General features: G+C 43.2%; 1 protein-coding gene across 1 annotated transcript in view; it reads left to right on the top strand.

Moving 5' to 3' along the window:
* Positions 1-25,262, top strand: part of PDGFRB (platelet derived growth factor receptor beta) — an 86,694-nt gene that overhangs the window by 38,587 nt on the left and 22,845 nt on the right. The window contains exons 2-10 of the mRNA XM_066615000.1: positions 3,027-3,234; positions 7,269-7,556; positions 8,471-8,737; positions 9,507-9,649; positions 12,054-12,228; positions 12,690-12,882; positions 14,485-14,600; positions 23,143-23,269; positions 24,951-25,156. Of these exons, the coding sequence (XP_066471097.1) occupies positions 3,183-3,234; positions 7,269-7,556; positions 8,471-8,737; positions 9,507-9,649; positions 12,054-12,228; positions 12,690-12,882; positions 14,485-14,600; positions 23,143-23,269; positions 24,951-25,156 (1,567 nt within the window). The 5' untranslated portion in view covers positions 3,027-3,182. The remainder of the gene's footprint in view (positions 1-3,026; positions 3,235-7,268; positions 7,557-8,470; positions 8,738-9,506; positions 9,650-12,053; positions 12,229-12,689; positions 12,883-14,484; positions 14,601-23,142; positions 23,270-24,950; positions 25,157-25,262) is intronic.

The following is a 25,262-nucleotide window of genomic DNA, read 5'->3' as shown; positions in this document are numbered from 1 at the left end:
CTGATGCAATAGTCATATTTAAAATTTAGTGTGCCTGTCATGGTTATCTACTTGTAGATAGTTCATGACCAGTATCACACATTATTGCCACTCACCTCTGTCTGGTCTGCTTGTGGATTGATTTTTAAAATTCATTTTTAATAAATTGTGCTTGATACTCGAAAAGATAGGTATATGTCTACATATGCACTCATGTGTCCTTTTAAGAAGGAGAACAAGGCAGTTTTCATTAGAAATGAAATTGATCATAAGTAGCAGTTTCACATATCTCTTTGAAATATACTGAATAAAGAAAGCAACTGTAATTAGAAATTAGGAACATTTAAATTATGGGCAGCTTTCCCGAAGAGATATCTTACACCTGACCAGTATAGTTATCAAATTCCCCTTGTTTCATGGGAGTAAAATGTGCACCTAATCTTACAGCTGGTTCCTGCATGTTTGGAGGTAAGGCACACCTACTATAGGTGTAAGTTCAATTGAATACAGTGGGTATTCAATTGAACTTACACCTATAGTAGGTGTGCACATTTTCCAATAATTTTGGCCAAATAAGGCTCCTACTGTGCACATGGACTATACAAAAATGTCCAATAAACAATTAATACAGAAAACAAGATTGAAAATGAGACAAGATAAGCTTAAAAATAGCAGAGGTTTACTGTGTACATGCTAACATAAACTTTCCTTGCAAGGAAAGTTGACACATCTTTCATAGAATTCAATAAATCAGGGGACATGCTAAAATGTATGACATGGAATAGCGTTAGCATTTGAATTTCCATATGGACATTGGAACGCATTAAAAGAAAGGGTGATTTCTTGCATTTTGGGACAAGGAAACATTTTTAGTTAACTATATAAACTACTTTGTAAACTTTTCAAATTGAAAAGCAGGACTGATCGGTCCTCATTATCTGCGGGTTCGGTACCTTTAGATTTGAATAATAATAATAATAATAACAACAACAGGTATTTATATACCGCCTTTCTTGGTCTTTATTCAAGACTTTATTCAAGGCGGTTTACATAGGCAGGCTTATTTAAATCCCTTATTAAATAGGGATTTTTACAATTGAAAGAAGGTTCTTTCTTTCAAGAACCACTACATTCAGGTTTTTCATTCCGATCTGGCTTCACATTCTGGCCTCCATCCTCCCATGCTCAGAGCAGATGGAATAGCTCGGCTTCAGCTTGTCAGCTGCTTCAAGGTCGCACGGTGCCGGTGGCCTCGAACTGGCGACCTTGTGGATGTTATCTTCAGGCAGACGGAGGCTCTACCCTCTAGACCAGACCTCCTGCCCGTTGGTTCTGAATTTGTGAAGTGTACGAGCTGTAACCATCCAAACCTGACCGGAGTACAGGTCCAGAGGGTCAAGGTAACCCCAAAATTCACGGATTCAAACATCTGTGGATTTGGTATCCACAGGGGTTTTGGGAACGGAATCCCCTTGGATAATGAGGGCCAGCCTATATATGAATACACTTAATCAGTGGTTCTCAAACCAGGACCCACTTTTTACAGTTATCTGTGAGGACCCACTGGAAGTAATGTCACAACCGAAAGTGACATCATGAAGCAGGAACTTTTTTAATAATCTTAGGCTGCAATCCTACCCGCACTTACCCAGGAGGAAGTCCCATTTGCTATCATTGTTAAAAGCATATACACAATAGCCTGTTAAAAGTATATTTTAATATACTTTTATCTTTATCTGTAATATTTCCGCAAATGCAGTGACATAGCATGCATCAAGTCTAATATATTAAAAATAAAATTTTGAAATGACTAGGGGCCCCCCTGGAATTGGCTCGCGACTCACCTAGTGGGTCCCAACCCACAGTTTGAGAAACAATGTTCTTAAAAATAATCTCTAGAGGCCATCCCCAAATAGGACAATATTGCACTTTTGATGGACAAGAGAATAAGACCTCTAAACACCTTACTTTCTGGATAATGTCCTGTTACAGAATCCTTCAGTATGAATCTTGGGATAATTAGCTAAAGCCATATCTCTGCTTTTGTATTTAGGGACTGGAGGTTTGCAATTCATCTCACAAACCAGCTTATAAGTAAGAGTCAAAAGCAACTCCATGCTTCCTGCAATGCTTAGTTCCAACTAAAGAGAAGCACATTTTATTGTACATTGGTAGCATTGTTATTTTAATATGAAAAAGTGTCGTTTATAGTATTTCTGATAGAATTAAATAAGTGTAGAATCAGGCAGGTTTGCATTTCAGTCTCAGTTCCTCATCTATAAAAAGAATGTTGTCTGCTAAGTTGTTCGATTTGGAAATGTCCTATTCACATGCGAAGTGGTAGAAGCCATAGTGATTCTCACATCAGTAGGAAATGTGTTGGAGCACCGGAAGTTAGTTACCATGCCAAAAAACTAGTACTGTAATTTGCGTGCTCTCTCTCTCTCCTCTCCAGCCAGCTGGTAAAGTAAGTTGGTCCTTAGATGAGGCAGAAAATACAGTGACACTGCAAGATTCTGTTTACCTCATTAAACTGGAATTTTGTGGTGATGATCCATTGACAACATTGCTCCAAACTGAAGTTGAGCAATCATGCCGGAGATTGCTTCAATCTGCTCCTTGAAACACATGGTTTATTCCCGTATAAGTGAGCAGTCAGTACAACCAACTCATAGTGGGGGGGGGGGGATAGCAGAGATTGGTTATGTATCAACAGTGCATAACCAGATCAAGGATTTGCAGTAGTGCGGATATGCCTTCCGTGTAGGACCCTCTTTCATTGTTCATAGTCAAAATGTTGTCATCCAAAGCAAGATAACTTTTCTTAAACTCAAGATTATGTACTTTGAATTTCATTGCCCGTTGTCTGTACTCACCTACATGGAAGGACTATGCTGGATGTTGAGAAAGGGGCTGGCAACAACTGAGGAAAGAAGTGCCTTAAATAATTTTTTTTATTTTATTGCTGTCACATTTAAACCCCACCCTTCTTCCAAGGAGCTTGGGTTCTTTCCATTTTCTTCTCATCACAATTTGTTTTCTAACAGGGCAGCTCCTGCTATCATAAGAACATAAGAAGAGCCCCACTGGGTCAGGCCATAGGCCCATCTAATACAGCTTCCTGTATCTCACAGTGGCCCACCAAATGCCCCAGGGAGCACTTCCCTGACTTCCATCAATCAATCAGACTTCCATCAATCACTATGCTAGTTCTTCCTCTAAAGATGATCATCTTCTTGCTTCTCTTCATCACAGGTAAGCAAATACCCCAACATGCACAAACACCTAATATGTAAGTGTGGGCTGCTCATGAAACTCCCATGATGCACAGGATGCCTGAAGAGAAAGGAAAGGTATCAGTTGTATCCTATTATGCTGACAGATGCACTAGCACTGGGACCCTGTGGTTTGAAGGACTGACATTTCATATTTTGTTCTAGGCCGTAATCGGGTTCTGTTTTTCTGTTGTTGCCAAGCAGATTTGCTCTAGGAGTATGCAAGTGATTGGAAAAGATCACATTCTGAACTGAATGTGATCCCATTCTTGAGAGAGTCCTCAAGGAAGCAAGATCCCTCCAAAGCGCTCCAAACTGAAGCAAAGAAGCTTTTTTGTTTGACTTTTCTTCCCCCTTCTTTTCTTTATCTCTGTCTAACTGTCTGGAACTTTGTCTTCCCTGTGTGGAAAGAGGCTTCCAAGCAGTTAGAAGAAGAGGGGAAGGGGGTCCGGGTCCTTCTTGGACAGAGATTTTGGGTGCAACATCCTGCACGCTGGGAGCTCCATTGTCCAACATGGGTATCTGGCCTGACAGGTAGCCTGGAGCTAAGAGATTTACAAGAGTAGCTGACCCAGGTGAGAGTTAGGGATTAATAGAGATAGCCAGCTAGCTTTATTATTTTATTGCTGATTTGTTTCCTAGATGTTTATGCCTCTAGCATTTACTGCCTTATGTAACTTATGTAACCTTATGTATTTAATAAACTAAAATCTCTTTTACTAAGTTGTTTCATTGGCTGTTAGGGACAAAGGTTCAGAATCCTGCCTAGCCGTTCAGCAAGCTACCAAGTGTTCATTGAGGTCTAGTAACTTGAGGACTGAAGCTTGAACTGGAGAAAGCGCTCAGTGCCTGCAAGGGATAGAATTAAGCCTAGAGGGTCTCAGTGTACCTGGACTGGCATGTACAGGGTGGTGGCAGTACCACTGAACAGGGGGCCTTGAGGGCTTTAGGGTTCGAGAACCAAGAACTCTGAGCACCCCAAACCCCCCTAAGTTTACAACATGGTATTAATGCGACAGTTCAGTAGTATTATTATTACATAAGTATTACAAAAGTATTACATTTTCTTGGGAACTCCTGCATCTATCATTTTGAAAACATTCAGGGAACTTTCTCAGGGAACTTTCACTGCATTTCCTATGACTTTAATGTAAAATGAGCACAGAACAAAGTAATTATAAGCTCAAACTTCTAATTCTGTTTTTATGATAACTCCTGTACCTGTCTATTTGAAATTCAGCAAGGAACTTATATAGGAGTATCTCTGCATTACCTGTGTGTTTCACAGGTAATGTGAACACTTGTGATAGGATGAGCAGAAATTGTTCAGAATTATCAAACTTGACTGCCCTTAGAATGAAAACTCAAGCACTTATTTGTGTGTAATTGAACTGACTTTGTCCCCTCTAGTTGGTCTGGCAGACCAACTAGAGGTGCTTGTGTTGATTCACTTGAAGCCAAAGCGCTGCCTTTCTACTTTGCTGATCCCCTGCTTGAATGATGTCTGAACAACAGCACTGCTATTGCCTTAAATCATTCATTTGTGCATTAAAAACACTCTAGCAAAACTGCACACTTGTGACCCAACAAGGTGAACGCAGGGCCTAGGAGAGGGGGGTAAAGGCGGTAATTTGTATCTGGGCCCAAGGTCAAAAGGGGGGCCCAGGAGCCAAAGGAGGGGGCCCAGAAATTTCCTGGGATCTGTCATTTTCCTATCTACTCCGTCTTGTTGCCCGTATGGGATGCTGGGGACACTACCATGACTGGGGATGCTGGGTACCCTACTGATGCCACATGGGTTGGTAGACTTGGGCTCCAAAGACTTTTCCAGCTGTCTCTACCCTCCCCTCACCTTGCTTCGCCCCTGCTTGCCTGTCACCACTCTCCCCTGCTCTGTTTCACCCCTCCCCCTTTGCAAAGCGGCCCAAAAGAAACTTTGTACCCCCTGATAAAATTCTTCTCAGAGGCCCTGGGTGAACAGAGTCTCCCACGCTGTTCCTTTTTCTCGAGTGTAATCTCAAGCAGGAAGGGAACCTTGGGAGGTTTACTGTACTTCTCCTTTTCCTACAAGTTTACTACAGGTTTACAGTAAAGCTTCTTACAGTTTTACTGTACTTGTTTTTTGTTGCTCTGTGAAGACTTCTTTCCAGTTTTTCCAGATTTTTGGTTTTGTTCTTGTCCTTCAGTTGTGGTGTTTATGATGTTTTCTGTATTTTGTTGAATGCGTGTTTTATGTTTTATTGTATTTTGGAATATGCAGTTGGCCACCTCCAGTCTCTAGAGAGAATAAGGCTGAGCATACATCTTTTAAAATAAATATTTGTGGGGAACATTTTGTAACCAGCAATACTGTGTGAGGGGCTAGCATGCTGCTAGCATTTTTGTAAAGCAGCATTACAGTGCAGATTTCTAATCTGAAACATTCTGACTTCCAAAATTGGTCTCCCTCTTTGTTCTGTGCTATGCAATTGGAAACTGCTAATGGCTAAAGATGGTGTTCTCTCACAGCCAATGCACATACTTGTGGGGTCACAATTAAACAGTGAGGAGTATAGCACATCCTTCCTATGTGCCTGCCCTAATTCTGTCTGGTTGCACTGGGGAAGGCACTCTGTACAAAACTATGAAGCCAGCAGCTAAGATGGGCTCATAGGAAGTAGTTCAGGAAGACGTCTGCCCTATCGTTTCCCAAAGATTTCCTTATTTCTAGTTGTATTGTGATTTTACTCTCTCATCTCCAGACTTGCTTAGATCTCTCCAATACAATCTGTTAGTAAGAACACACAATAGAGATATGCGCTGTGGCAGACTCTCTAGCTGTTTAATTTGTAAGCTACTTTGAGCTTCCTTCTCTAAGATCAGAAAGACTGGGTATTAAATTTTAGAATAAATAAATAAAATGCCTGATTCTGAACAGCAGTGGGTGATCAGATTCATTTCTGTGAAGTAAAAATAAATCTGTCTGTAATAGTGTCCCCCTTTAAATGGAACACTAAAAAGCTAGTACCAAGGCATTCCTAAAGAGAAAAGGTTTCCCTGTAAATGTAAGGCCTTCTTGTTGCAACTCATGCAAGGAAAGCGCCCTACAGGTAGACCACAGCTGCGATACAAGGACATCTGCAAAAGGGATCTGAAGGCCTTAGGGATGGACCTCAACAAGTGGGAAACCCTGGCCTCTGAGCGGCCCGCTTGGAGGCAGGCTAAGCAGCATGGCCTTTCCCAGTTTGAAGAGACACTTGGCCAGCAGTCTGAGGCTAAGAGGCAAAGAAGGAAGGCCCATAGCCAGGGAGACAGACCAGGGACAGACTGCACTTGCTCCCGGTGTGGAAGGGATTGTCACTCTCGGATTGGCCTTTTCAGCCACACTAGACGCTGTGCCAGAACCACCTTTCAGAGCGCGATACCATAGTCTTTCGAGACTGAAGGTTGCCAATACAATACTTGTTGCACCTGTGTAAGATTCCTGAATTAACTTGTTTCTATCATGCTGACATCAATGGGCAAATATGGAACCCCATTCTTCAAAACATCTAATTCTGCCCAAATGCATCTGTGCAAAGAAGTATTCAACTGTACTGCTTCAGACCAATATCAAACTTACCTCCTTTTTGATATAAAACATGAAGTGGGGAAAGTGGGTCAGATTATTTCACTTCCAGAGAGGTAATTATGTTAGTGTTCAGCAGCAAAAATAACAAAGTAGATTAAAGCCTACAAAAGCTTCTGCTGTAATAAACTTGTTAGCCTTTACAGCGCCATAAGATTATTTGATGTATGCCTATAGATTTACTGTTTGTAAAACATCTGTTACTGTCTAATTTCAGAATCGCTTCTGTCTAAAGAATTGCGGCTTAACTTTTAAGGCAGGTCAAATGTAAATGTTATGCACACTTGAACTTATTCCTGATCTTACTTCCTGTGTTCATCAGTGTGCATGCTACTATTGACCAGTGTGACCTTCTGAGGCTTTGGTGTCCCCCTGATGACTTTTTTTTTCCAAATAATTTCTTCAAGGATTGCCAGAAATCACCTCTCTGGAGATTTTTCCTAATGACCCTGAAGTTATCCTCAGTCTTTCCAGCAATTTTTCTCTGACATGCTCTGGGCATAATGAGGTTATCTGGAGAAAGGACAACAAACAAACCTTAGACACCATGATGGACCAAAGAGGCGACATGTTTGTTAGCACCCTCACACTCTGGAATGTAACTGGCCTCCACACCGGCGACTATTCCTGTACCTATAGCCAACCCCCAAAACAAGGACAAGTGGAAGAAAAAGCCATCTACATTTTTGTGCCAGGTACTGGTGTCTATGAATCCATGCTCCTTTTAAGTGTGTGACTGTGTTTCTCTTTGTGGAAGGTGTGCGACTCTGGAAGGCTAGTGTCTTTACAAAAGTGGTATTGAATGAAAATAGATGGGACAGTGAATATGATTTGAGGTGTAGGTAAACAAAATGTTATGCATCCTTCTAGCTCTGTCCCGTCCTTGCCTTAAACATGTCCCTTTAGCACCAACCATCTTTGGCCATAACCAGGGTGATCAGATGTCCTCTTTTTCCAGGACATGCCCTCCTGTTGAGCCTCGTGTCCTGGAAAAGAACTTAAATGCCCTCCTTTTTCCTGTGAGCCAGGCCCCTGCATGCAGCATATAGCCTTCTTATAATTAATAAATTATATGTAGTAAATTATATGTACTATAGTTTTAAATTTAATAATAAGTATTGTAGCATTTAAACTAACCACATGAAATGAATATACAAATGTTTTTAGTTTTTATTTTGTCATGTCCTACATTTTGGGGTGCCTTGTCATCTTTTTGCAGTTATGACATCCGGTCACCCTGACCATAATCCATTGTAGGGAAATATATTAGAATTAAATTAACATTACATTGAACTGGTATATTTATAAGTCCAAACTAGAGAGTAAATGCTGCATTGCCCAGAGACGTTGAACAAAGAAAAATGTTACTGGAGTCTTCCAGATTCACCACTAAAGATATGTTATTACATACTTAACACCACTTGTTCGCATTCACCCCATTTATCTCCTGTCTTAGCTAGAATTAGGAGTTGTTGGAGCAAAAAGAATATACCTTGCAGTGATTTGAGGCTGTCTTCATAGTTCTCTTATTCTTATTCTTTTTTTATGCTTTCTGCTGGCTTATTATATTTTATCTAAGTGGTTTCTGTCCCCCCTCTTCCTCCTACAGATCCGTCTTTGCCCTTTCTCCCTAGCAATATGGAGGACACATTTGTTTTCAGTGGAGGTCATGTGGAGAACATTATCCCATGTCGTGTGACAGACCCCAACACTCCAGTGACGCTTTATGAAAAGAGAATTGAAGACCCAGTTCCTGCCACATATAACCCTAGACAAGGCTTTAAAGGGGTATTTGAAGACATGGCCTACATCTGCAGAGCAACACTGGATGGACAGGAGTATGACTCTATACCATACTATGTCTACATCATCCATGGTGAGCCTTTGCCTAAGGGAATGGTTAGATGAATTGATCTTCTGAGTGAAAATCACAATATCTCCTCCCCTTGCAGTCTTTTTGCACTGAAATGCAACAGCATAGCCTTATATTCAGGAAGATTCCACCCATCAAACTATTGCAAGGAGAACCTGCTGCAGAGGAAGTCAGTCCACCTAGCTCCCCAAAGTATAGAACAACCCATTGGCACGGGGCCCATTCAGGGTTCAGGGGTGTTTCACATGATTTGAAATTGGCCATGTCTGCATAGATGTCAGCTTGCACTATTGCCTGGTGACAAAGGGGCCAATCCTATCCAACTTTCCAGCGCTGATGCAGCCTTGCCAATGGAACGTGTGCTGCGTCTTACACTGAGGGGCAGTCATGAAAGCCTTCTCAAGGTAATGGAACATTTGTTTCCTTACCTCAGGGCTGCATTGCGGTTGTATTCAGGCTACAAAGTTGGATAGGAATGGGTCCAAAATGATGATGTTGTCCATGTGCCCGTCGTGCAGCCATCATTTTTGAGCTTATGATGATGTATCTGAAAAAATTACTCACTTCATCATGCATTGTAAATTGAACCAGCTGTGCAATTTATTTGGCTGGTGGTGCAACCATCAGACATCTCCCTCACTGGGAAGTCCACTTTGTCATGTATTGGACGGTGCACAACCAGGGCTGATTTTCAGTCATGTAGCTTGATCCTTATTTAAGTTTCTGTGGCTTGGTTTCCTTTTATCTTACTTTGAATTTTTCATCTATATAGTTTCCTCCAGTCCTGCCTTCACTATTAACATTTCTATCAGTGCTGTGCAGAGCATTGTGAAGCAAGGTGAAAATATCACTGTGATATGTGAAGTGAGAGACATTGAGTTGATTGATTACACTTGGAGTTATCCTGGCTTATTGGTAAGCAAACATGTGAGCTTTTTTGGTTTATTTTTTGGGTTTTGTATCCTTCCCTGATCTTAACTTAGCAAGTATGATGGGCTAACAGGACATAGGCCTCTCTGTAGAAGGGTAGGCACTTACAGCAAAGATGCAGCCATTGAGTGTAGAAGTTGGGCCACAAGTGTGAACACACTTTCAGTCAGTACAAGATGAATGACTGACTTATGATGCATATTCCTATGACTTGAACTGACTGTTCTAAGTTATCAGTGTAAAACTACTCTATTGGTATTAGATGTTTTTTGTAGCTTTCTTCTGCTGTGTCACTTTGGAAACTCAAAGCATACCACACAAGTGATTCTGAATCTTTTCTTCTTTGAACTAGAGTATGAGGAGTACTGGTGAAAATGTTGGTTTTGTGTTTTCTTAGCTATATTCAAAGCCCAGTCTTAACTCCCAAAGTGCTGATGCAGCCACTCCAACAGGGCACACACTGCATTCTGCGGTGAGGGAGGCAGTCATGAAGGCCTCTTCAAGTGAAGGCTTCAGGGTAAGCCTTCACTTCCCCAGTGGGCCTCTTTGAATCTACACTAGCTATTTTGCTGGTCTAAGTCCAAGGAGAATAAGGGAGAAAATACGGATAGGATCCGAGCACAAGTTGCTGCCACCAAGATCCACCCTCTTCCTCCCAATCTACCACCCAACTCCTGTATGGACACTTCTTTCATGAAGTCTGAGAGCAACATTTCCCTTCCCTGCCTTGTTCCTCCCACCCTCCACACTGGCTTACCTGTGCTCCTGCAGGGTAGCTGGCTGTGGCAGTGAGCCACCAATACCACTGCCATTTATGATGGCAGCTCCAAATTGGCCACTAGCAGGTGAGTTGTGTGCACTGTCATGAAAGTTAGTTAGGATTTGACTGTCAGAGAGATCCAAAGAATTCTGATGGGAGTCAGGAATGGGTCTTTTGTTAAATGTGAATCTCTGGATTAGAATAGGAATATAAATTATGTTCACCAAGATGAAATACTTGCACATGGAGTTTCCCAGTGTTAGTTTTTTAAATGCAGAAACGATAGGTCTGAACAAGATTATTCTGAGTCTTGTTCCCTTTATAATATTATTTTAAAGCCTCAAGAGTTGTCTATCCGGTGACATGACATTGAGCTACATAGGATATTAACTTCATCCAGAAATTTTCTTTTTTTTCTTTTGGAATGCAAGTGTAATGAAGGTCCCCATCATTGGTGATTTTAGAGAAGCAGAATTTCATGCAGGAATTCCACAAACACACATCTAATCTAGCACCACTATATAAGAATCCTCACTGCAACAAATTAATAATGAGGCTATTTTATGCATCTCTGAGCACCTGGGATAGAATGAGAAGGAAATTAATGAAGTGCTCATGTTGTCTGCCAAAGGCTGCTTTTTACCACAAAAGAACTTCCAAGCACATTCTGGCCATTAAAGGTTCTGTGGCATAGATGCAAAATGGTGTTCCTTCCCTTGCAGACGTGATTGAGGTCAGTTTTCCACTTCTTGATTAACATCAAGGGAGTTACTACAATTCATTTCCATGTCTGAAAATATAGCTTGAAAGTTTTGTGTGTGCTTAGCTAGGTCTGAGAAAGCTGTCCAATTAACTGAAAAACACACTGAAAAGGTAGTAGGGCTTAGTGGCATCCCGAGGAAGGTGGCCTCACCCAGTCAGGTGCTCATCAACACAAGTTGGGCAGTGGTGTGATGTCATCATCATGTCACTTCTGGGTTGCCAAGCTTTTGCTGCCAGAGGGAGAAGAAGCCAAACATGGCGCTCTAGGCGCAGGTGTGCATCAGCTTTGGCTAGTTCTGCTGGTCCTGCCTGTCTGCTACACTTTGGTGACAACTGAGCCTCCTGCCAACTGGCCTGCAGCATGTCTGAGGCTGGCACAGCCAGAGCAGGAGTAACACTGGCAAATCCTTAGCACCTCCTTATGGCTTTATTCAGGGTGAGCCACACCACCATCCCCTATTGCTATGCCACTGGTGAGGCAAGAGACTGAGCAGGTGGTCTGCTGCTTGTGTAGAAGATAGAGAACAGTATATAGGTCATCTAATTTCATGCATTTCAGACCCTCCAGCAGTGTGCTTTCTCCTGTTGACATTCCATCATCAGATATACTCATTTGTTGATAAGCAATTCACCTGAATTATGATGTAGGAGGAGCAGATTGCAAATGACTAGTAGAGAAGTAAGATGTACCCTCCTGAATAACTCAGACAGGTGTGCCTAATGCCTTGTGTCTTTAATACTTTGAACATAGTCTTTTGCATAATGGTGCAATGGTGCAAACTTGGGTTTAACAAACTCGTAATAAACTTAAATTCCTGTATCACAAGTGCTGCTTGCATTGTGTATTCTCTTCACTGTTCTTTGCAGGTGGGCAAAAAAGTGAAGCCAGATACAAAATTTTTACCAGGGACCAGCCATCATACTAGTTCCACCCTAACCATCCACAATGCAGGGCTAGAAGATGAAGGGCTATATATCTGTAAGGCTACTGAAACCTTCCACGAACAACATGAAACGAAAGAAAAGTATATCAAAGTGGTTGGTATGTTTGCCAAAACTTTTGCTTGTCACCAACTTGAGATGTTCAGATTCCAAGTTTCCTAAGATATCAAACATGTGTTGCTATTTTAGGTACTGAAATAAACTAGGGCTAAGTAGCATGTCATGTAGATGATTGCTGACCTGCTTCACAAAACCTGTTCTGAGCTTTACTTATGATTCCATCACTCTATAGCACAGAGTATCCATCTCCAAAGAACTTTTCCTTAGATTTGGGAATGAGAGTGCTTTCTTAAAATATGAAAGTCAAAGCTCAGTTTTCCAAAAATTGGATATTCATTTAGGTGTTCAAGCCGAGACTATATTCCTTTCCCCATCAATGGCCCTGTTATGCAGGCTTTCTCCTATTCCCCCTCACTACACTCCACAGGAAAGGATGGTGAAGCCGAAGATTACTCTGTTTCCATGTGACTTTTCTGTTCTGTTTTGCCCTTTCTTCTTCAGAACGTGGCTTTGTCGCTTTCCTCACTGATCTGAATGACACTGAATTTGCTGAATTGCACAAAAGCCGCACGTTCAGTGTGCAGATTGAAGCCTATCCATGTCCAACCATCATCTGGTTACAGAACAATCAGCCCTTGACTTCAGAGAGCAACAGTGAATTTTCAATCAGCAGCAGGAATTTGTCAGAAACCAGGTAAGCTTCCTGTTGTTAGATTGGCCTGACCAATTTTAAACCAGCTTAACTGGCTTTTTTTGCCAACTAGGCATTTTTTTCTCATTAGGATTAACTGTTTTTAATTTACATACATTTAAATTTGTGTATATATGCAAAATGGCCAAGTTTTGTTTTGCATTCCCATTCCCACCTCCCAGGTGCAGTTAGTAACTCTAGCCTGCTAGGTACTGAATAACTGTATGTACATGTAGCAGTGTCAGGAAGTTTGATCATTTGATCAGGCAAGCAGTGCAGTGTCTGGGGTTGTTTAACCCTTTCTTGTTATGCTTTCTCCCAATCTAAATTGCACACCCTCAGCTGCTGTTGGCTCCAGATAATGCAGGCATGATATAGGCACCAAACTAGACATGACAGTACATATGTTTCCTTCACATATCTATTCCATTGTCACATTTGGGTAGAGGCTTACTTGAAAAATAAAACACGAATGTGGGATAGGAATGGTGAATCCTTTCTTCTCTGACATCTCAGCTCCAACTGGAAAAGACTGATGAAGTTGAATTTAGACAGCAGTGGGTTTACTAAGTAATAGGCTTTGCACCTATTCACTAGGAATATTTTTCCTAGGGAACTGGGTTGGGTTGCAGGAGGTTAAATTAGGTATAAGAATAGACACAGATGCAATGCTGACATCGAGTTGTAAATGTTGGAGGCATAGTCAGCTTTTTAGCTAGAGCCCATCTTAGTTGTCAGCTTCGCAAAATTGTTGCAGGTTCCATCTATGCTCTTCTAACTTCTTCGGAGCAAGGAAGCAGAGTAACTATTGACTGGGATACACACGTGTGTCTTCCCCAGTGTGGGAAGGAGATCACGCAAGTACATGCATTCCTTGGCTGAATTGTATCCCATATGTACAAAGGGTGGGGTAGAAAGACTCACATCCAGCACCTTGGGATACACCTGTGACTCCTTTTGCTACTGTGAGTGTGTGCACCAGCATTGGTTTATTGCAATAGTCAGCCTTGATTGCACTGAGTGCTAGCTTGTGCATGTGGGGGCCTGAATCCATGCCCCTCTTTCTGCTTATTTAAAACAGCTGACTATTAACATCTAGTAAGTATTACATGCACACAACTCACAACTACACACGTAGAGAAGTAGATTAGAAATGGTGTGTTTTTGTGTGCATGTAGAAAAGTGTGTACAGCAAGTAATGAGTGTAATAGCTACCCTGTATTTCTAAAGCACAAAATATTGTCTTTTAAACATGTAGTTTAATAAAGACAACTTGGCATTTTCCTATCTTAACAAAGAAAGTTTCTTGTTCAACACATGATATTAATTTTCTGGATTCTCCCAACAATATTTATTTTGTTTAAAATAGTTGTAGGTTGTGTTTTAGCCCCCCCCCCCCAACAGCTCACACTCAATAATATAAAAACAGTTAAAGGCAATTAAAAACAGCCAGTAGCACAATAGCAAGTGTCATTAAACCTAACTGGGCTAAAAAGAAATAGGTTTCTCTCTTTGGGTGTAAATATCCCTTTTGAATATGTCAGGTTTTCTGCTCTTCAAATCTTCTCCAGCATCTTAATTGCTTTAAGGTTTTCTTTCCTGCAGATACCAAACTACCCTAAACCTCGTAAGAGTAAAACAGAGTGAGGGAGGTTTTTACACTGTCCGAGCATTCCATGAAGATGAATCTCAGGAGCTGTCCTTCTACTTACAGATAAATGGTGAGCACATCTCTTTGCAAAATGTATCCTGTATAGGCAATGGAAGGTGGTCTGTATTTAGACCCAGCCCGTGCAAAGGCAAGGGACAAGTGTGCCTCGATGCAAAGGGTATTGCCCCAGCACTTCCACTGGCCAAAACTGCTATGAAACAGGCCATGGAAAAAGAGGTTACTCACGCAAACACTCATGTAAACGCAAGTGTTTGTTTTATTTTATTTTATTAGAGGTTGTATAAGCCATTTCTTTCAGAAACCCACAAAGCAGCTTACATACAAAAATTTTAAAAATTAAGGGCTCAGTGCAGAGAGAGAGATGGGCCTGCATTAGTCCCCTGCGCTGGTCTAGGAGTGTTGCGAATGTGCAGTAAAGCTCATTTGCAACTCCTTTAGAGCAGGCTGAGCCAGTGCATGGTCCGTCCGTCCCCCATGCCACCAGGATGGAGTAAGTTTGTGCTGGCCGAGGGCAGCTGTACAGGCGGTTGGAGACAGTGACAGGAGGGTGGAATTGGTGTGTTTTGGGACAGGGGTAGGGTGGGGGAGAGAAGTCTGGTGGGCCTGGGAGGGGGTGGGAGGGGGTGGGAGAGGTCCCCTCCAGGCCTGGGAGGGGGTGGGTCTGCCTCAGCAACTTAGGCCAGATCCTAACCCCCCGCCTTCCTGGCCAGTCTGCTGTTACAACTGGGCTGCTTGAATTTGCGTCATCGATTTCGCTGGTACAGATCCAAGTAGCCCCATAGGGCTGGCTGGTATGCGACATGGGGTAAGGGGATAGATATTCCCTCACTCCAAATTTTGCCATAGCCACCTCCTAACCTGCACTGGATATGACGCAGGCCAATTGGCCTACCTGTTTCAACACAGGTTAGAATTGGGCTATTAAAATGTTAGCAGGGTAAAAGAACCACAAGGAAACTAAAATGCCTTAAAAGAGCAAGTAAAGTTTTCAAGAGCAGCATATGTACCATAATCATGCTCAGATCATGCTTAGAAGTTTAGTGAGGTTGCCCTTTGAGCCTAATTGGGATAACATTCTAGGGGTCCCAATTGCTGGAAAAAAACCCTGTCATGTATGTCCACCTGCCAAATTTCAGTTGATGCAGGGAGAGGACAAGGACCAGGCCATTTTTAAGAGCATAAGAATTGCTTTGTTAGATCAGAGCAGAGGTTCCATTCGGTGTATCAGTCTGTTTCGAAAAGTCACTCTAGCTGCTAATGGGAAGCTTGCAAAGAGAGAACCATTTTTTTTGTTTCCCCAGGGACAGTCCATGCCAAACCACCACCTGAATTCTGCCACCTCTCCCAAATTCTGCTGCCCATTGCCCTATCCCATCCAGTACATGTACACCCCTCAAGAATGCATAATTGAATGGCGTGTGCTGGGGAGTCTGTTCACCTGCCTGCCAAGGAACATGAGGAGAGCGTCCCTCCCTCCTCCAAGTCCAGTGCTGCTGCCACTCCCTCTAGTGGTTGATGGAAGGAATGCAACCTCCCAACATTCCCTCTGTGGGCATTAGAGGACGTAAGTGTCGAGACAGCAGTGCTGGTCTCAGAGGCAGGAGGGAAGCTGGCGCTGCTCTGTGAGTTCCCTCTAATGGGTCCAGTGGTGCCTCCTCTGCATCTTCTAGTGGCTGCAGAGAAAATGCTGGGCTCCTAGCTGTCCCTCCTTAGGAAGTGATGGTGACAGCATTAGCACTGGACTTGTCAAAGGGAAGTAAGCTCTCCCCATTCTCCAGTAGCAAGAGATAAGTTTGGCGTCCAGGCAGGCAGCAGCTGGGTGCACAATATGGGGCAGCTCCCACCATCTCTCCCAATTGGTCACCTGAAGAAGTGTTCAACTTGCCTCATGCCTGGGCCAGCCCTTGTTTTCCTCTATGCATTTGGTGATCTGGAGCATGCTCTTCCTGATTGTAGAGCAGGGGTGCTCACACTTTCAACTTTAGGGATGCTGGACCTTTAACAAGTGTATAGAAGAGAGAATTTCAGCAGGTGCAGCTTGTCATCTGTGGGATGACAAGTTGCACCTGCTGCAATTCTCTCTTCTATACACTTGTTAAAGGTTCAGCATCCCTAAAGCTGAAAGTTTGAGCACCCCTGTTGTAGAGGTTTGTCTTTTTAGCTATCGTAGATCTATTTCTCTATAATTTGTAAAGTTCCTTTTTGAAGGCATGTGAATTAGTAGCCCTCAGATCTTATTGTAATGAATTACATGAGTTAATCCTGCACTGCATGAAGAAGTAGTTCCTTTTGTTTGTCCTGACTGTATAGATAATCATGGTAATTAAGTGTCCCCATGTTGTAGTATTTTGACAGAGAACTCTCTGCTCACTCTCCTTACACTGTTCATAATATTTAAATCATCTGTCATGTTCCCATTCAGTTGTGTTCTGTTTTTTTGGCTAGAAACTCGTATGTTTATAAGGATTATGTTAAAAGTTGAGTAAGATTCCTCTAATCATGTCAGTTTTCCTTTTCTTTAGCTCCCTCAGCTCCGCAATGCCCTTTTTTTTAAAGCAGGGATTAACAGTGCACAATTTTCTGTGTATTTGTTTATTTCAATATATTTATATTACATACTGCTTTTCTGTTTCAAATCCTGAAAGTGAATAACCAATTCATCTGAAACACTTCATCTAAAAACACTTCATCTAAGAAACAGCCATAACACACCAAATGTAAATCATTAAATGCATCACATGACAGCATCATAACAACAAACATCTAACAGTGTTATGGAAAGTTATATGTATGTACAGAATCTTGAGCCTCAACACTATCTTAACCCTGGCTTGTGCCGGCTGGAGAAGTAAAGGCATCCAAATAAGATTCTTTACAATAGCAGATTCTGAAGATCGATGTGCTGGCATAGAGGTACAGTCATGCCAGCATAATGTTATGTTGGCAGAGCCAGGCACTGATGTACCTTCTCTGGTGCAAATGGGTTGCAATGGGGGGTATGTCATGGAAGGAGCAGGACTTTATTGGTGGCTTGTGCTTCATGAGACCTTGGCCCTGTTCTGGTATGGCACAATGTTGTGCAGGCAAAAGAAGTGTATGATAAAATACTGCCAGTGAACTCAATAGACAGAACCCCTTACAGGGACCTTAGGATGCCTGAGACACATCAGGAACCTCTACCTCAGTCCCACAACTGGAGATGCAAGGACAAAGCATCCACACAGGTAAGCAAGCAAGGGGAAATCCATGCCTGAAAGTTTAACTTCTTTGCATGTATCCCTTATCCCTCCCCCCTTGCAATGTGGGAGAGCAATATATTGATTAAAGATCAGTCCTTTCCCCAGCAGGTAGTAGTAGTGTGTCCCATATCCTAGGTGGAAAGGGTGGTCCTTTTTAGCCATAAACCCCAAATTCACACATGCTCCCACCATCCATCAATGAAGGAAGTGGAGATCACAGCCATGTCTTTTGACGAAATCCAGACAGCTCTCTCAAGTCATTGCTACTGCTACTGGCCAAATACTGATGACTCCTTTTTCCTTGCAGGGTCAGGACCTCAGCAGATGGAGCAGAATAAACAGTAACTGCAGTCAGGGGTACATCTGATGGGTGTCCCAGTGACAATATTATTGCCACCAAGTAAATCTCCAAATATAGGCATTAGGGCATCTCCAGCAGAAGAAAAGAGCTGAGGCATGGAAACTGGAAGAGCACCTTAGTGGTGACACTCTGTCATTTATTCCCACTGACCAAGCATTCAGCACATAGGAGCTACGTGTTATAGATGTTGATCTTTACTCATTCCTTTCCCTGTGTCTTTCTATTCAGGCAGCCTTCCAATAGGTATAGAGGCAAGAATGGCTTCCACATTAAGTGCAGTGCAGATTGGAAGCACAGTCTACATCAGTTCCTCTAGCAGCAGGAGTAGTGCAAATCCAACTGTTTCCTGTAGAGGTGCCACCATGTGTTGTTACATAGCCCTTGTGTCTTTTTAAGCTGCTTGAGAGAAAGTTGTGTAACAGCTGCAGGCCCAGTGAAGCAAAAGGGAAGACTGCCTCTGCTATTCTTCTGTCTGCCATGCAGCTTTCAAAGGCAAGGAAGCCCTTCCGGGACCAGGAGATTGGTAACCCTACATCTGTCTTGCTCATTCAGTCACTCATGCTCTTCAATAAAAGCTTTACCTGCATTGCAGCTGTTTATGTGTGGTAATGAGAGTTAGCAGATAGGGATCCTTCCAACACCAGCAGGGCTCCGGATTTGCATCTTTTATAGTCTCTTGCTAAGCAGATACCATTGTAATAGTATTGTAATAGCTTATGTTCTTGCATGCACGCACATGGTTATGATAAACCATGGTGTGATAAACCATGTAGTTGTCTGAAGGGTGAAGAGAGATGTGGAGGAATTAGGTACACGACAATGACTGCTGGGCAATAATTTCAGATAATAGCAATCAGTTACATGATCATTGGGAAATTAGGGATTGGTGGGTTGAAGGAGGCTGGGAAAAATAACAGGGACATATTAAAACTATGTCCTGTGTGTGTGCTGTGGAGAGGTGACAACATTGTTGTGCAATTCCAACACAAGTGCCGCACATCCTGTCTGCTGCAGTGACCAAACGGATACCTCTAGAGTTTCACATGTAGGGCATGTCAGAATATCCCTCTCTGGTTGTTCCCCAGCCACTGATATTCAGTAGCATATCTGAAATATCTGACCTAAATGCTCTCCATCCACTCCCTCCCTCCATGTTTTATGTTTTGGCTTTGCCACTCCTGCACATTCTTGCTTATTTTTTTCTCCCAGCTACTCCCCCTTCACTGCCCTTGCTTTGCTGTTCAAAAAGAATGACTGGATGAGCAAGGACCAGAAATGGGAAATGGAGGGAGGAGCAGCATTGGATGCTCTTAGGGGGCTGACCCTGAGCATACTGCTTCTGAAACTATTATATAGCAAGCGTAACCAATAGCTGCTGATAAACTTTTCCTCTATGAATTTCCTAATCCCCTTTTAAAGCCACCTACACTAATGGCCATTACTACATCCTGGGAGTTATGGACTCTATAATTTAATGACATACTGTACTATCTACTTTGTCCTACATCCGTGCAAATTAGTTTCATTGGATTACCTGAGACTGTTTTGGGAGAAGAAGAAAAACTTTTTAAATGTATGTTACGCATAAAGCATCATTTTACAAGTGTCTATCATAGACACATGTTTGAGACAGCGAAAGCAACAAAGAACATAATGGACAAAAGGAACAAGTGAACTAAAAAGAACTCAAGAGAGAGATTGAAGGCAGATAGCATTGGAGCCAGCCAGCCAGATCTCCTACGGAGAGATATTCCTCAATTGGGAGGTTGCCACTAAGAAGGCCCTGTCATGTATCCCCTCAAAGTGAGCAGATAGATGTTGGGAGGAGATGGTCCTGGAGGTACCCAGGTTCCAAGGGCTTTGTAGGTAATGACCAGCATCTATAAGCATCTGCAGTTTCTGGTCAGTCTTTTTAAAGGGCAACCCAAGTAGAGTGCTAAATTACAGTAGTTCTGCAGTTTTCAAACTCTCAGGGAGTTTGAAACCCGCAGTAAGTCTTTGTGGGGGTGGGCAGGCAGCAGGGGCAGGGAGAAGGCAGCGGCACGATCCCTAGGATCGCGCTGCTCAGGGGGCTGCAGGGACTAAGAGAGTGGGGCGATCGCGCTCTGCTAAACCGAAAGTGTAGCGCGATCTCTCCACTCTGTTTCCCTGATCTGGGGAGCCCTGCAGGCACTCGCTCCCCGCACCCAGTCCCTGCAGCTCCGTCAATTGTGCTCCGCTTCTAGTTTAGCAGAGGCGAGGCGCAGTTGCCCCACTTTCCCTGACCTGGGGAGCTCTGCAGAAGGTCGCGCAGGGCTCTCTGCACCCCTGAGGCTGCAGGAGGCTTGGGCAAGTGTACCCAAGCCCCTGCCTCCCCCTTGAGCTGTGCGTTCCTGGGGATCGCGCTGCTGCCTCCTCCCTGCCTCCTGGCTGCCCCTGCTCCTTTAGGGGAAGAGACCAGGGCCCTCAGGCTGGGGCGTTGCAATGCCCCAGTTTGAATACCACTGCAGTAGTGCATAGTAGATGAATAACTATAATCAGAGCTGCTTTCTTCAGAAAGGACTGTAGCTGATCCAACACCCAGAGTTGGGAAAAGACATGCCTGGCCACAGCTGCCACCTGTGTCTGCAGGAGCAAAACTGGGAGTGCAGTTGCATCCTGAACAGGCTGTGAACCATACAGAATCAGCTCTCCACTGACTAACCCCTTTGTTAAGTTCTGTTTAATAGTCCACATTCAGTCACAAGTGCCAGGCACTGATTCCATGCACGAAATGAAAGTGAGAGATAGTTCACTGATGGCATTGCATTCTAAGCCCTGGACCCGTGCAGCTGTCTCAGTGGCTTCATATAGAAGTTGTATAGTATGAGGGACAAGATGGAACGCTGATAGACCCTATAAGCCAACAACCATGAGGTCGAGTGGCAGTCCCCCAACACAATTTTTGAAACCCACCTTACAGGTTGGAGTGGAGCCTCTGTAAAACAGTGCCCATGAGCTGCATAAGTGTCAGGAGGTTCAGAAGGATACCATGGTAAATAGTACTAAAAGCTGTACAGAGGTCCAGAATCAACAAGAAGTAATAGAGAATATTTTGTGGGAGAGGCGTCTTAATCCTCTTGCATCAGCTGGTCTTGCCCTAGAAATGCTCACCTATGATGAATACCACATTTCCACTCATTTTCGCCTATTAGTTTTGAACATTTCTAGTCCTGTCCCATCCCCCCCCCCGGACTTTGGACTTTTCTGTCTCCTCCCAAAGAGGTTGCTCGCATCCTGGATGCAGCAGCTATTGCCTTGGGATGGTCCTCTGAAGTTATTTGAAACAGTATTCCCAAAAAGCCACATGTGCAGGATATGAATTGCAATTCATATCTGGGACCAGCTGAAGACAATAGCTCTTAGCCAGCCCTCCTACTGAAACTGGCATGTGCTGCTAATTGGTGAACTTAACCCATCTCTCTAGGTAGAGGAGTGGGCTGGAATGGCTAGGTGGTTTCCCTTCATCTAATTGAGTAACCCCCATCTGATTTAGTATCATCACTAAACAGTTGATATAAGTTCCTGCACACACCTGGAGAGATATGTTTTGCCAGGTCTGCCACTGGAACCAGCTGTTGGTTTGTGGAAGGTATACCCACTTACTTCCAGTAAGTGCAGAAGGCCAGCATTCCTGGGACAGCATTGGCTGCTAGTGGTAGTGACTTTTTTTAGCTAAACACATTTTGGGCGCAATCCTAACCACTTATGTCAGTGCTTTCCGGCACTAACATGGGGCAATGCAGCTCTGAGGTAAGGGAACAAACATTCCCTTACTTTGAGGAGCCACTTGAGTGCCATCCAACTGCAGGATGCAGCACATGTCCCATTGGCACTGCTATGCCAGTGCTGGAAAGTACTGAAATAAGGGGTTAGGATTGCGCCCTTTGGGAATTAATTTTGTTTTGTTTACTCTTTCCACACCAAGTCAGGCTGCAAACTTTCTCCTTTAAGGATTTCTGTTTTCTCTTAAGTATTTACCCTGTTACCCCTGTTGAGCATTTCTAGTAACTGCATCCAATTTTATCAAGCTATCTCTTTATGGCTATCTAGACATTTTTCCATCAGTCTGTTATACTTCTCTCCACTCCCAATTTGTTTTATTCCTTTTGAGCTTTTAATAAACTAGTTATACTTGTGTGGACTATGTTTATTGATTACTGAGTGGGTTGTCCCATTTCTAGGACCACTGGGTTTACTACTGTGATTTGGTTTTAAAGAAGAATTAGTAGGTTCATTCTGTCCTAGGAGGGAAAGGTCTTTCCCAGACAGCCCCCCTCTGCCTGGTTTCCCCAGCCTAGGATGATGGCAGTAGATATTAACCAGTTTCTTTCCCCCTGCATTCAGCTGCTGACCTCATAAATCAGTGAAGTGCAGAATAGGAAGGGATGTACTGAACACTAGCCAGTAGGTACTACTCCCCTTGTTCTGCCTCTGCTTCTCTAGTACCACATGCAACATTTTTCCCACTAGCTGAGCAGCTTGTTTTGGAGCCCAGTTAGGAAAAAAGTCAAAAACAGATGTGAGAGAGATTTGCAGAGAAGGTCTGGTGGGTGGAGAAAGAGATAAAGCATTCCCTCATCTTCAGTCCATCATCTCTCCCATATCTGCTTTCATGGTTTTAAAGGCAATCAAGGTGATGGGAACCTTTTGTACCCCTTGTAACATTTGGTTCCCATCAGAATTGGCCTGAGGTTTTCTCCTCTTGAATAATTTGTTGTCACCTATAATGTTAACTTCAGACTAGACGCTGTTCCAGAACCACCATTCAGAGTGCGATACCGTAGTCTTTCTGGAGGACTGAAGGTTGCCAACGGGTGATTTATGAATAAGTTTAAAAATACCAGTTATAATATAAATTTTTAGTGGATCCTACTATATATTTCAGACCATCATGAAAGTTGTCCAGTCTTTTCCTTCCTGACTTCTAACCGGTTACTTGTGGTCTTATATCCTTTCTCCCATGTAACCAGTTCCAGCCAAGGTGACTGATCTGAGAACGAACAGGAACGCTGCCAATGGGGAGCAAACAATAACGTGCATCTCAGAAGGAATGCCCTCACCACAGGTGGTCTGGCACAACTGTAGAGATGACAAACGGTGAGGAAGTTGCTTCTACAAAATGCACTTGGTATTATTGTGCTTAGAGTGGAGTTGAAGATGTGCACATGGGATTCTGTCCCTTAAATCTCATGACACAGATTCAGGTGACTTTGTTTTTCATGGAGGGCTGTAGCTTAGTAGCAAAGTGCATGATTTGCATGCACAAAATTTCAGATTCAGTTCCCAACATCTCCCAGGCAGGCTGGGAAAGATTCCTGCCCAAATCCCTGGAAAGCCACTGACAGTCAGCATAGGCAATACTGACCAGCAGCATGCCTCTGTATAAGGTAAGTCCTGGTGTTTGTGAGAAGACTGCAGTTAGCACATGATAGCATAGTCACTGGCAGCACACAGCATAGTCTCTACTGTCACCCTGAGACTGCCTTTTCACTTTGTCAGTTCAGTAGCCATCAAAAATATCCTCAAATAATGAAATTACTGCTATGTTGAAGGATCCTTAATGAGTCACCTGATGCCACATGAGCTACATACTACCTCTCAGGCAGCCTTTGGAAAAGATGACGAGCTAGACAGTAGCATGTCCCACTGGACAAATTTCTCAGTGGACCTTCTGCTGAGCTTGATGCCTGCTCTTGGCTAAGGTCATTTCAGAGACAACACATGAATGGTCCTGCAGATGACATCACTGTTTCTGTTGTAGGCAAAGTTCTGGGCCTCCACCCCACTTCCCCTCAACTATACCCTGAATAAATTAGAACATAAGTCCATTTTTCAATGTTTTGTAGTTCATGTAGAACCCGCCGAATGTCTCTGAAAAGCTCACAAGTTGGGTAGGCAACAGAACCGCATTATTGTTTGCCCCCAACATTTGATGTTGACATGGAGGTTCCCACTCAGTTTGAAATCACCTATTTCTGGGTGCATTCCCAGATATGTACAAATGACACACACTTGGTTTTACTTACATCTGCCCCCAAATAGGCCAAGCTTTGTACAATCCAGTTCCTTGCTTCTCAGAGTGTGCTTTTTCTTGGAGGTAGTCATAACTTCCTAGGCCACTTTGGGAGAGATTGCTGGAAGTTTATCATCGCTGCATTTACATCTTCCCATGATGGGACACAAGGCAGCATGCACTGTGTTTGTGGGTAGTTTCCCATCCAGGTTTTGGTCAAACCCATCCCTGTTTAGTATCAGCAAAGCTGTTGCCTGATGTACCTCCAGGCTATGCCTTGCATTGCTTTAACTGTGGGTCAAGATTAGATTCTCAGGTTGCAGTCTTGTGCATGCTTATTATTAAGTAAGTCCCAGTGAGACTTAAGACCAAATTAAATGTTACCACAAATGTGTTACATGGTTTTATTTTTCTCTTTCTTAATGCCACACCAGGGTCCAAATTGGCACAAAAGTGCAGTAAGTTGTAGGGATGCTTCAGCTCCCCTCCTACCGCAGTGTCCCCTTGCTTGTGTCCTTTCCATTGGCTTTCAGTGAATGCAATCCAGGTAGAGACCACAATAGGGACAAAAAGCTAAAAGCTCCCACGTCACTGCTGCAGTTTCATGGTATTTCAGGTTTCATGCACTGTGTTATTTAAGGCGATAAAAGGGAAGGGGCATTTCCATCTGATTTAGTCCTTACTTCAGAAGAAACGTGCATGGGCTGGGTTGTATGACAGATGTAGCATGAGCAAATGAAATGTGACTGCTGCCTTCCATAACAGGTGTACTAGGGACACTATTAAAATCCTGGGAAACAACTCTGAAGAGATGGATCTGCGGACAAACACCACATACCAAGATGACCGGAAGATTTACATTGTTTCTAGCAAGCTGCGCCTCTACAGGGTGGATGAGCCAGTCTACATAAGATGTGCCACTGAAAATAGCTTAAACACACACTCTAAGACAATCAGCCTGGCCCCACACAGTGAGTTTTGTATCTCCTGTATATTGTGTGCGTGTGTGCTGCACACACACACATTAAGTTTGGGAGTTGGAGAGAGACAAAGGAAATATAAAGTGCCATCTAGCTG

This window comes from Tiliqua scincoides, chromosome 2 (assembly GCF_035046505.1).
Source record: "Tiliqua scincoides isolate rTilSci1 chromosome 2, rTilSci1.hap2, whole genome shotgun sequence".
Classification (NCBI taxonomy): Eukaryota; Metazoa; Chordata; class Lepidosauria; order Squamata; family Scincidae; genus Tiliqua; species Tiliqua scincoides.
The sequence above is the reverse complement of the archived record's forward strand: the minus strand, read 5'-3'. Positions and strand labels throughout refer to the sequence as shown.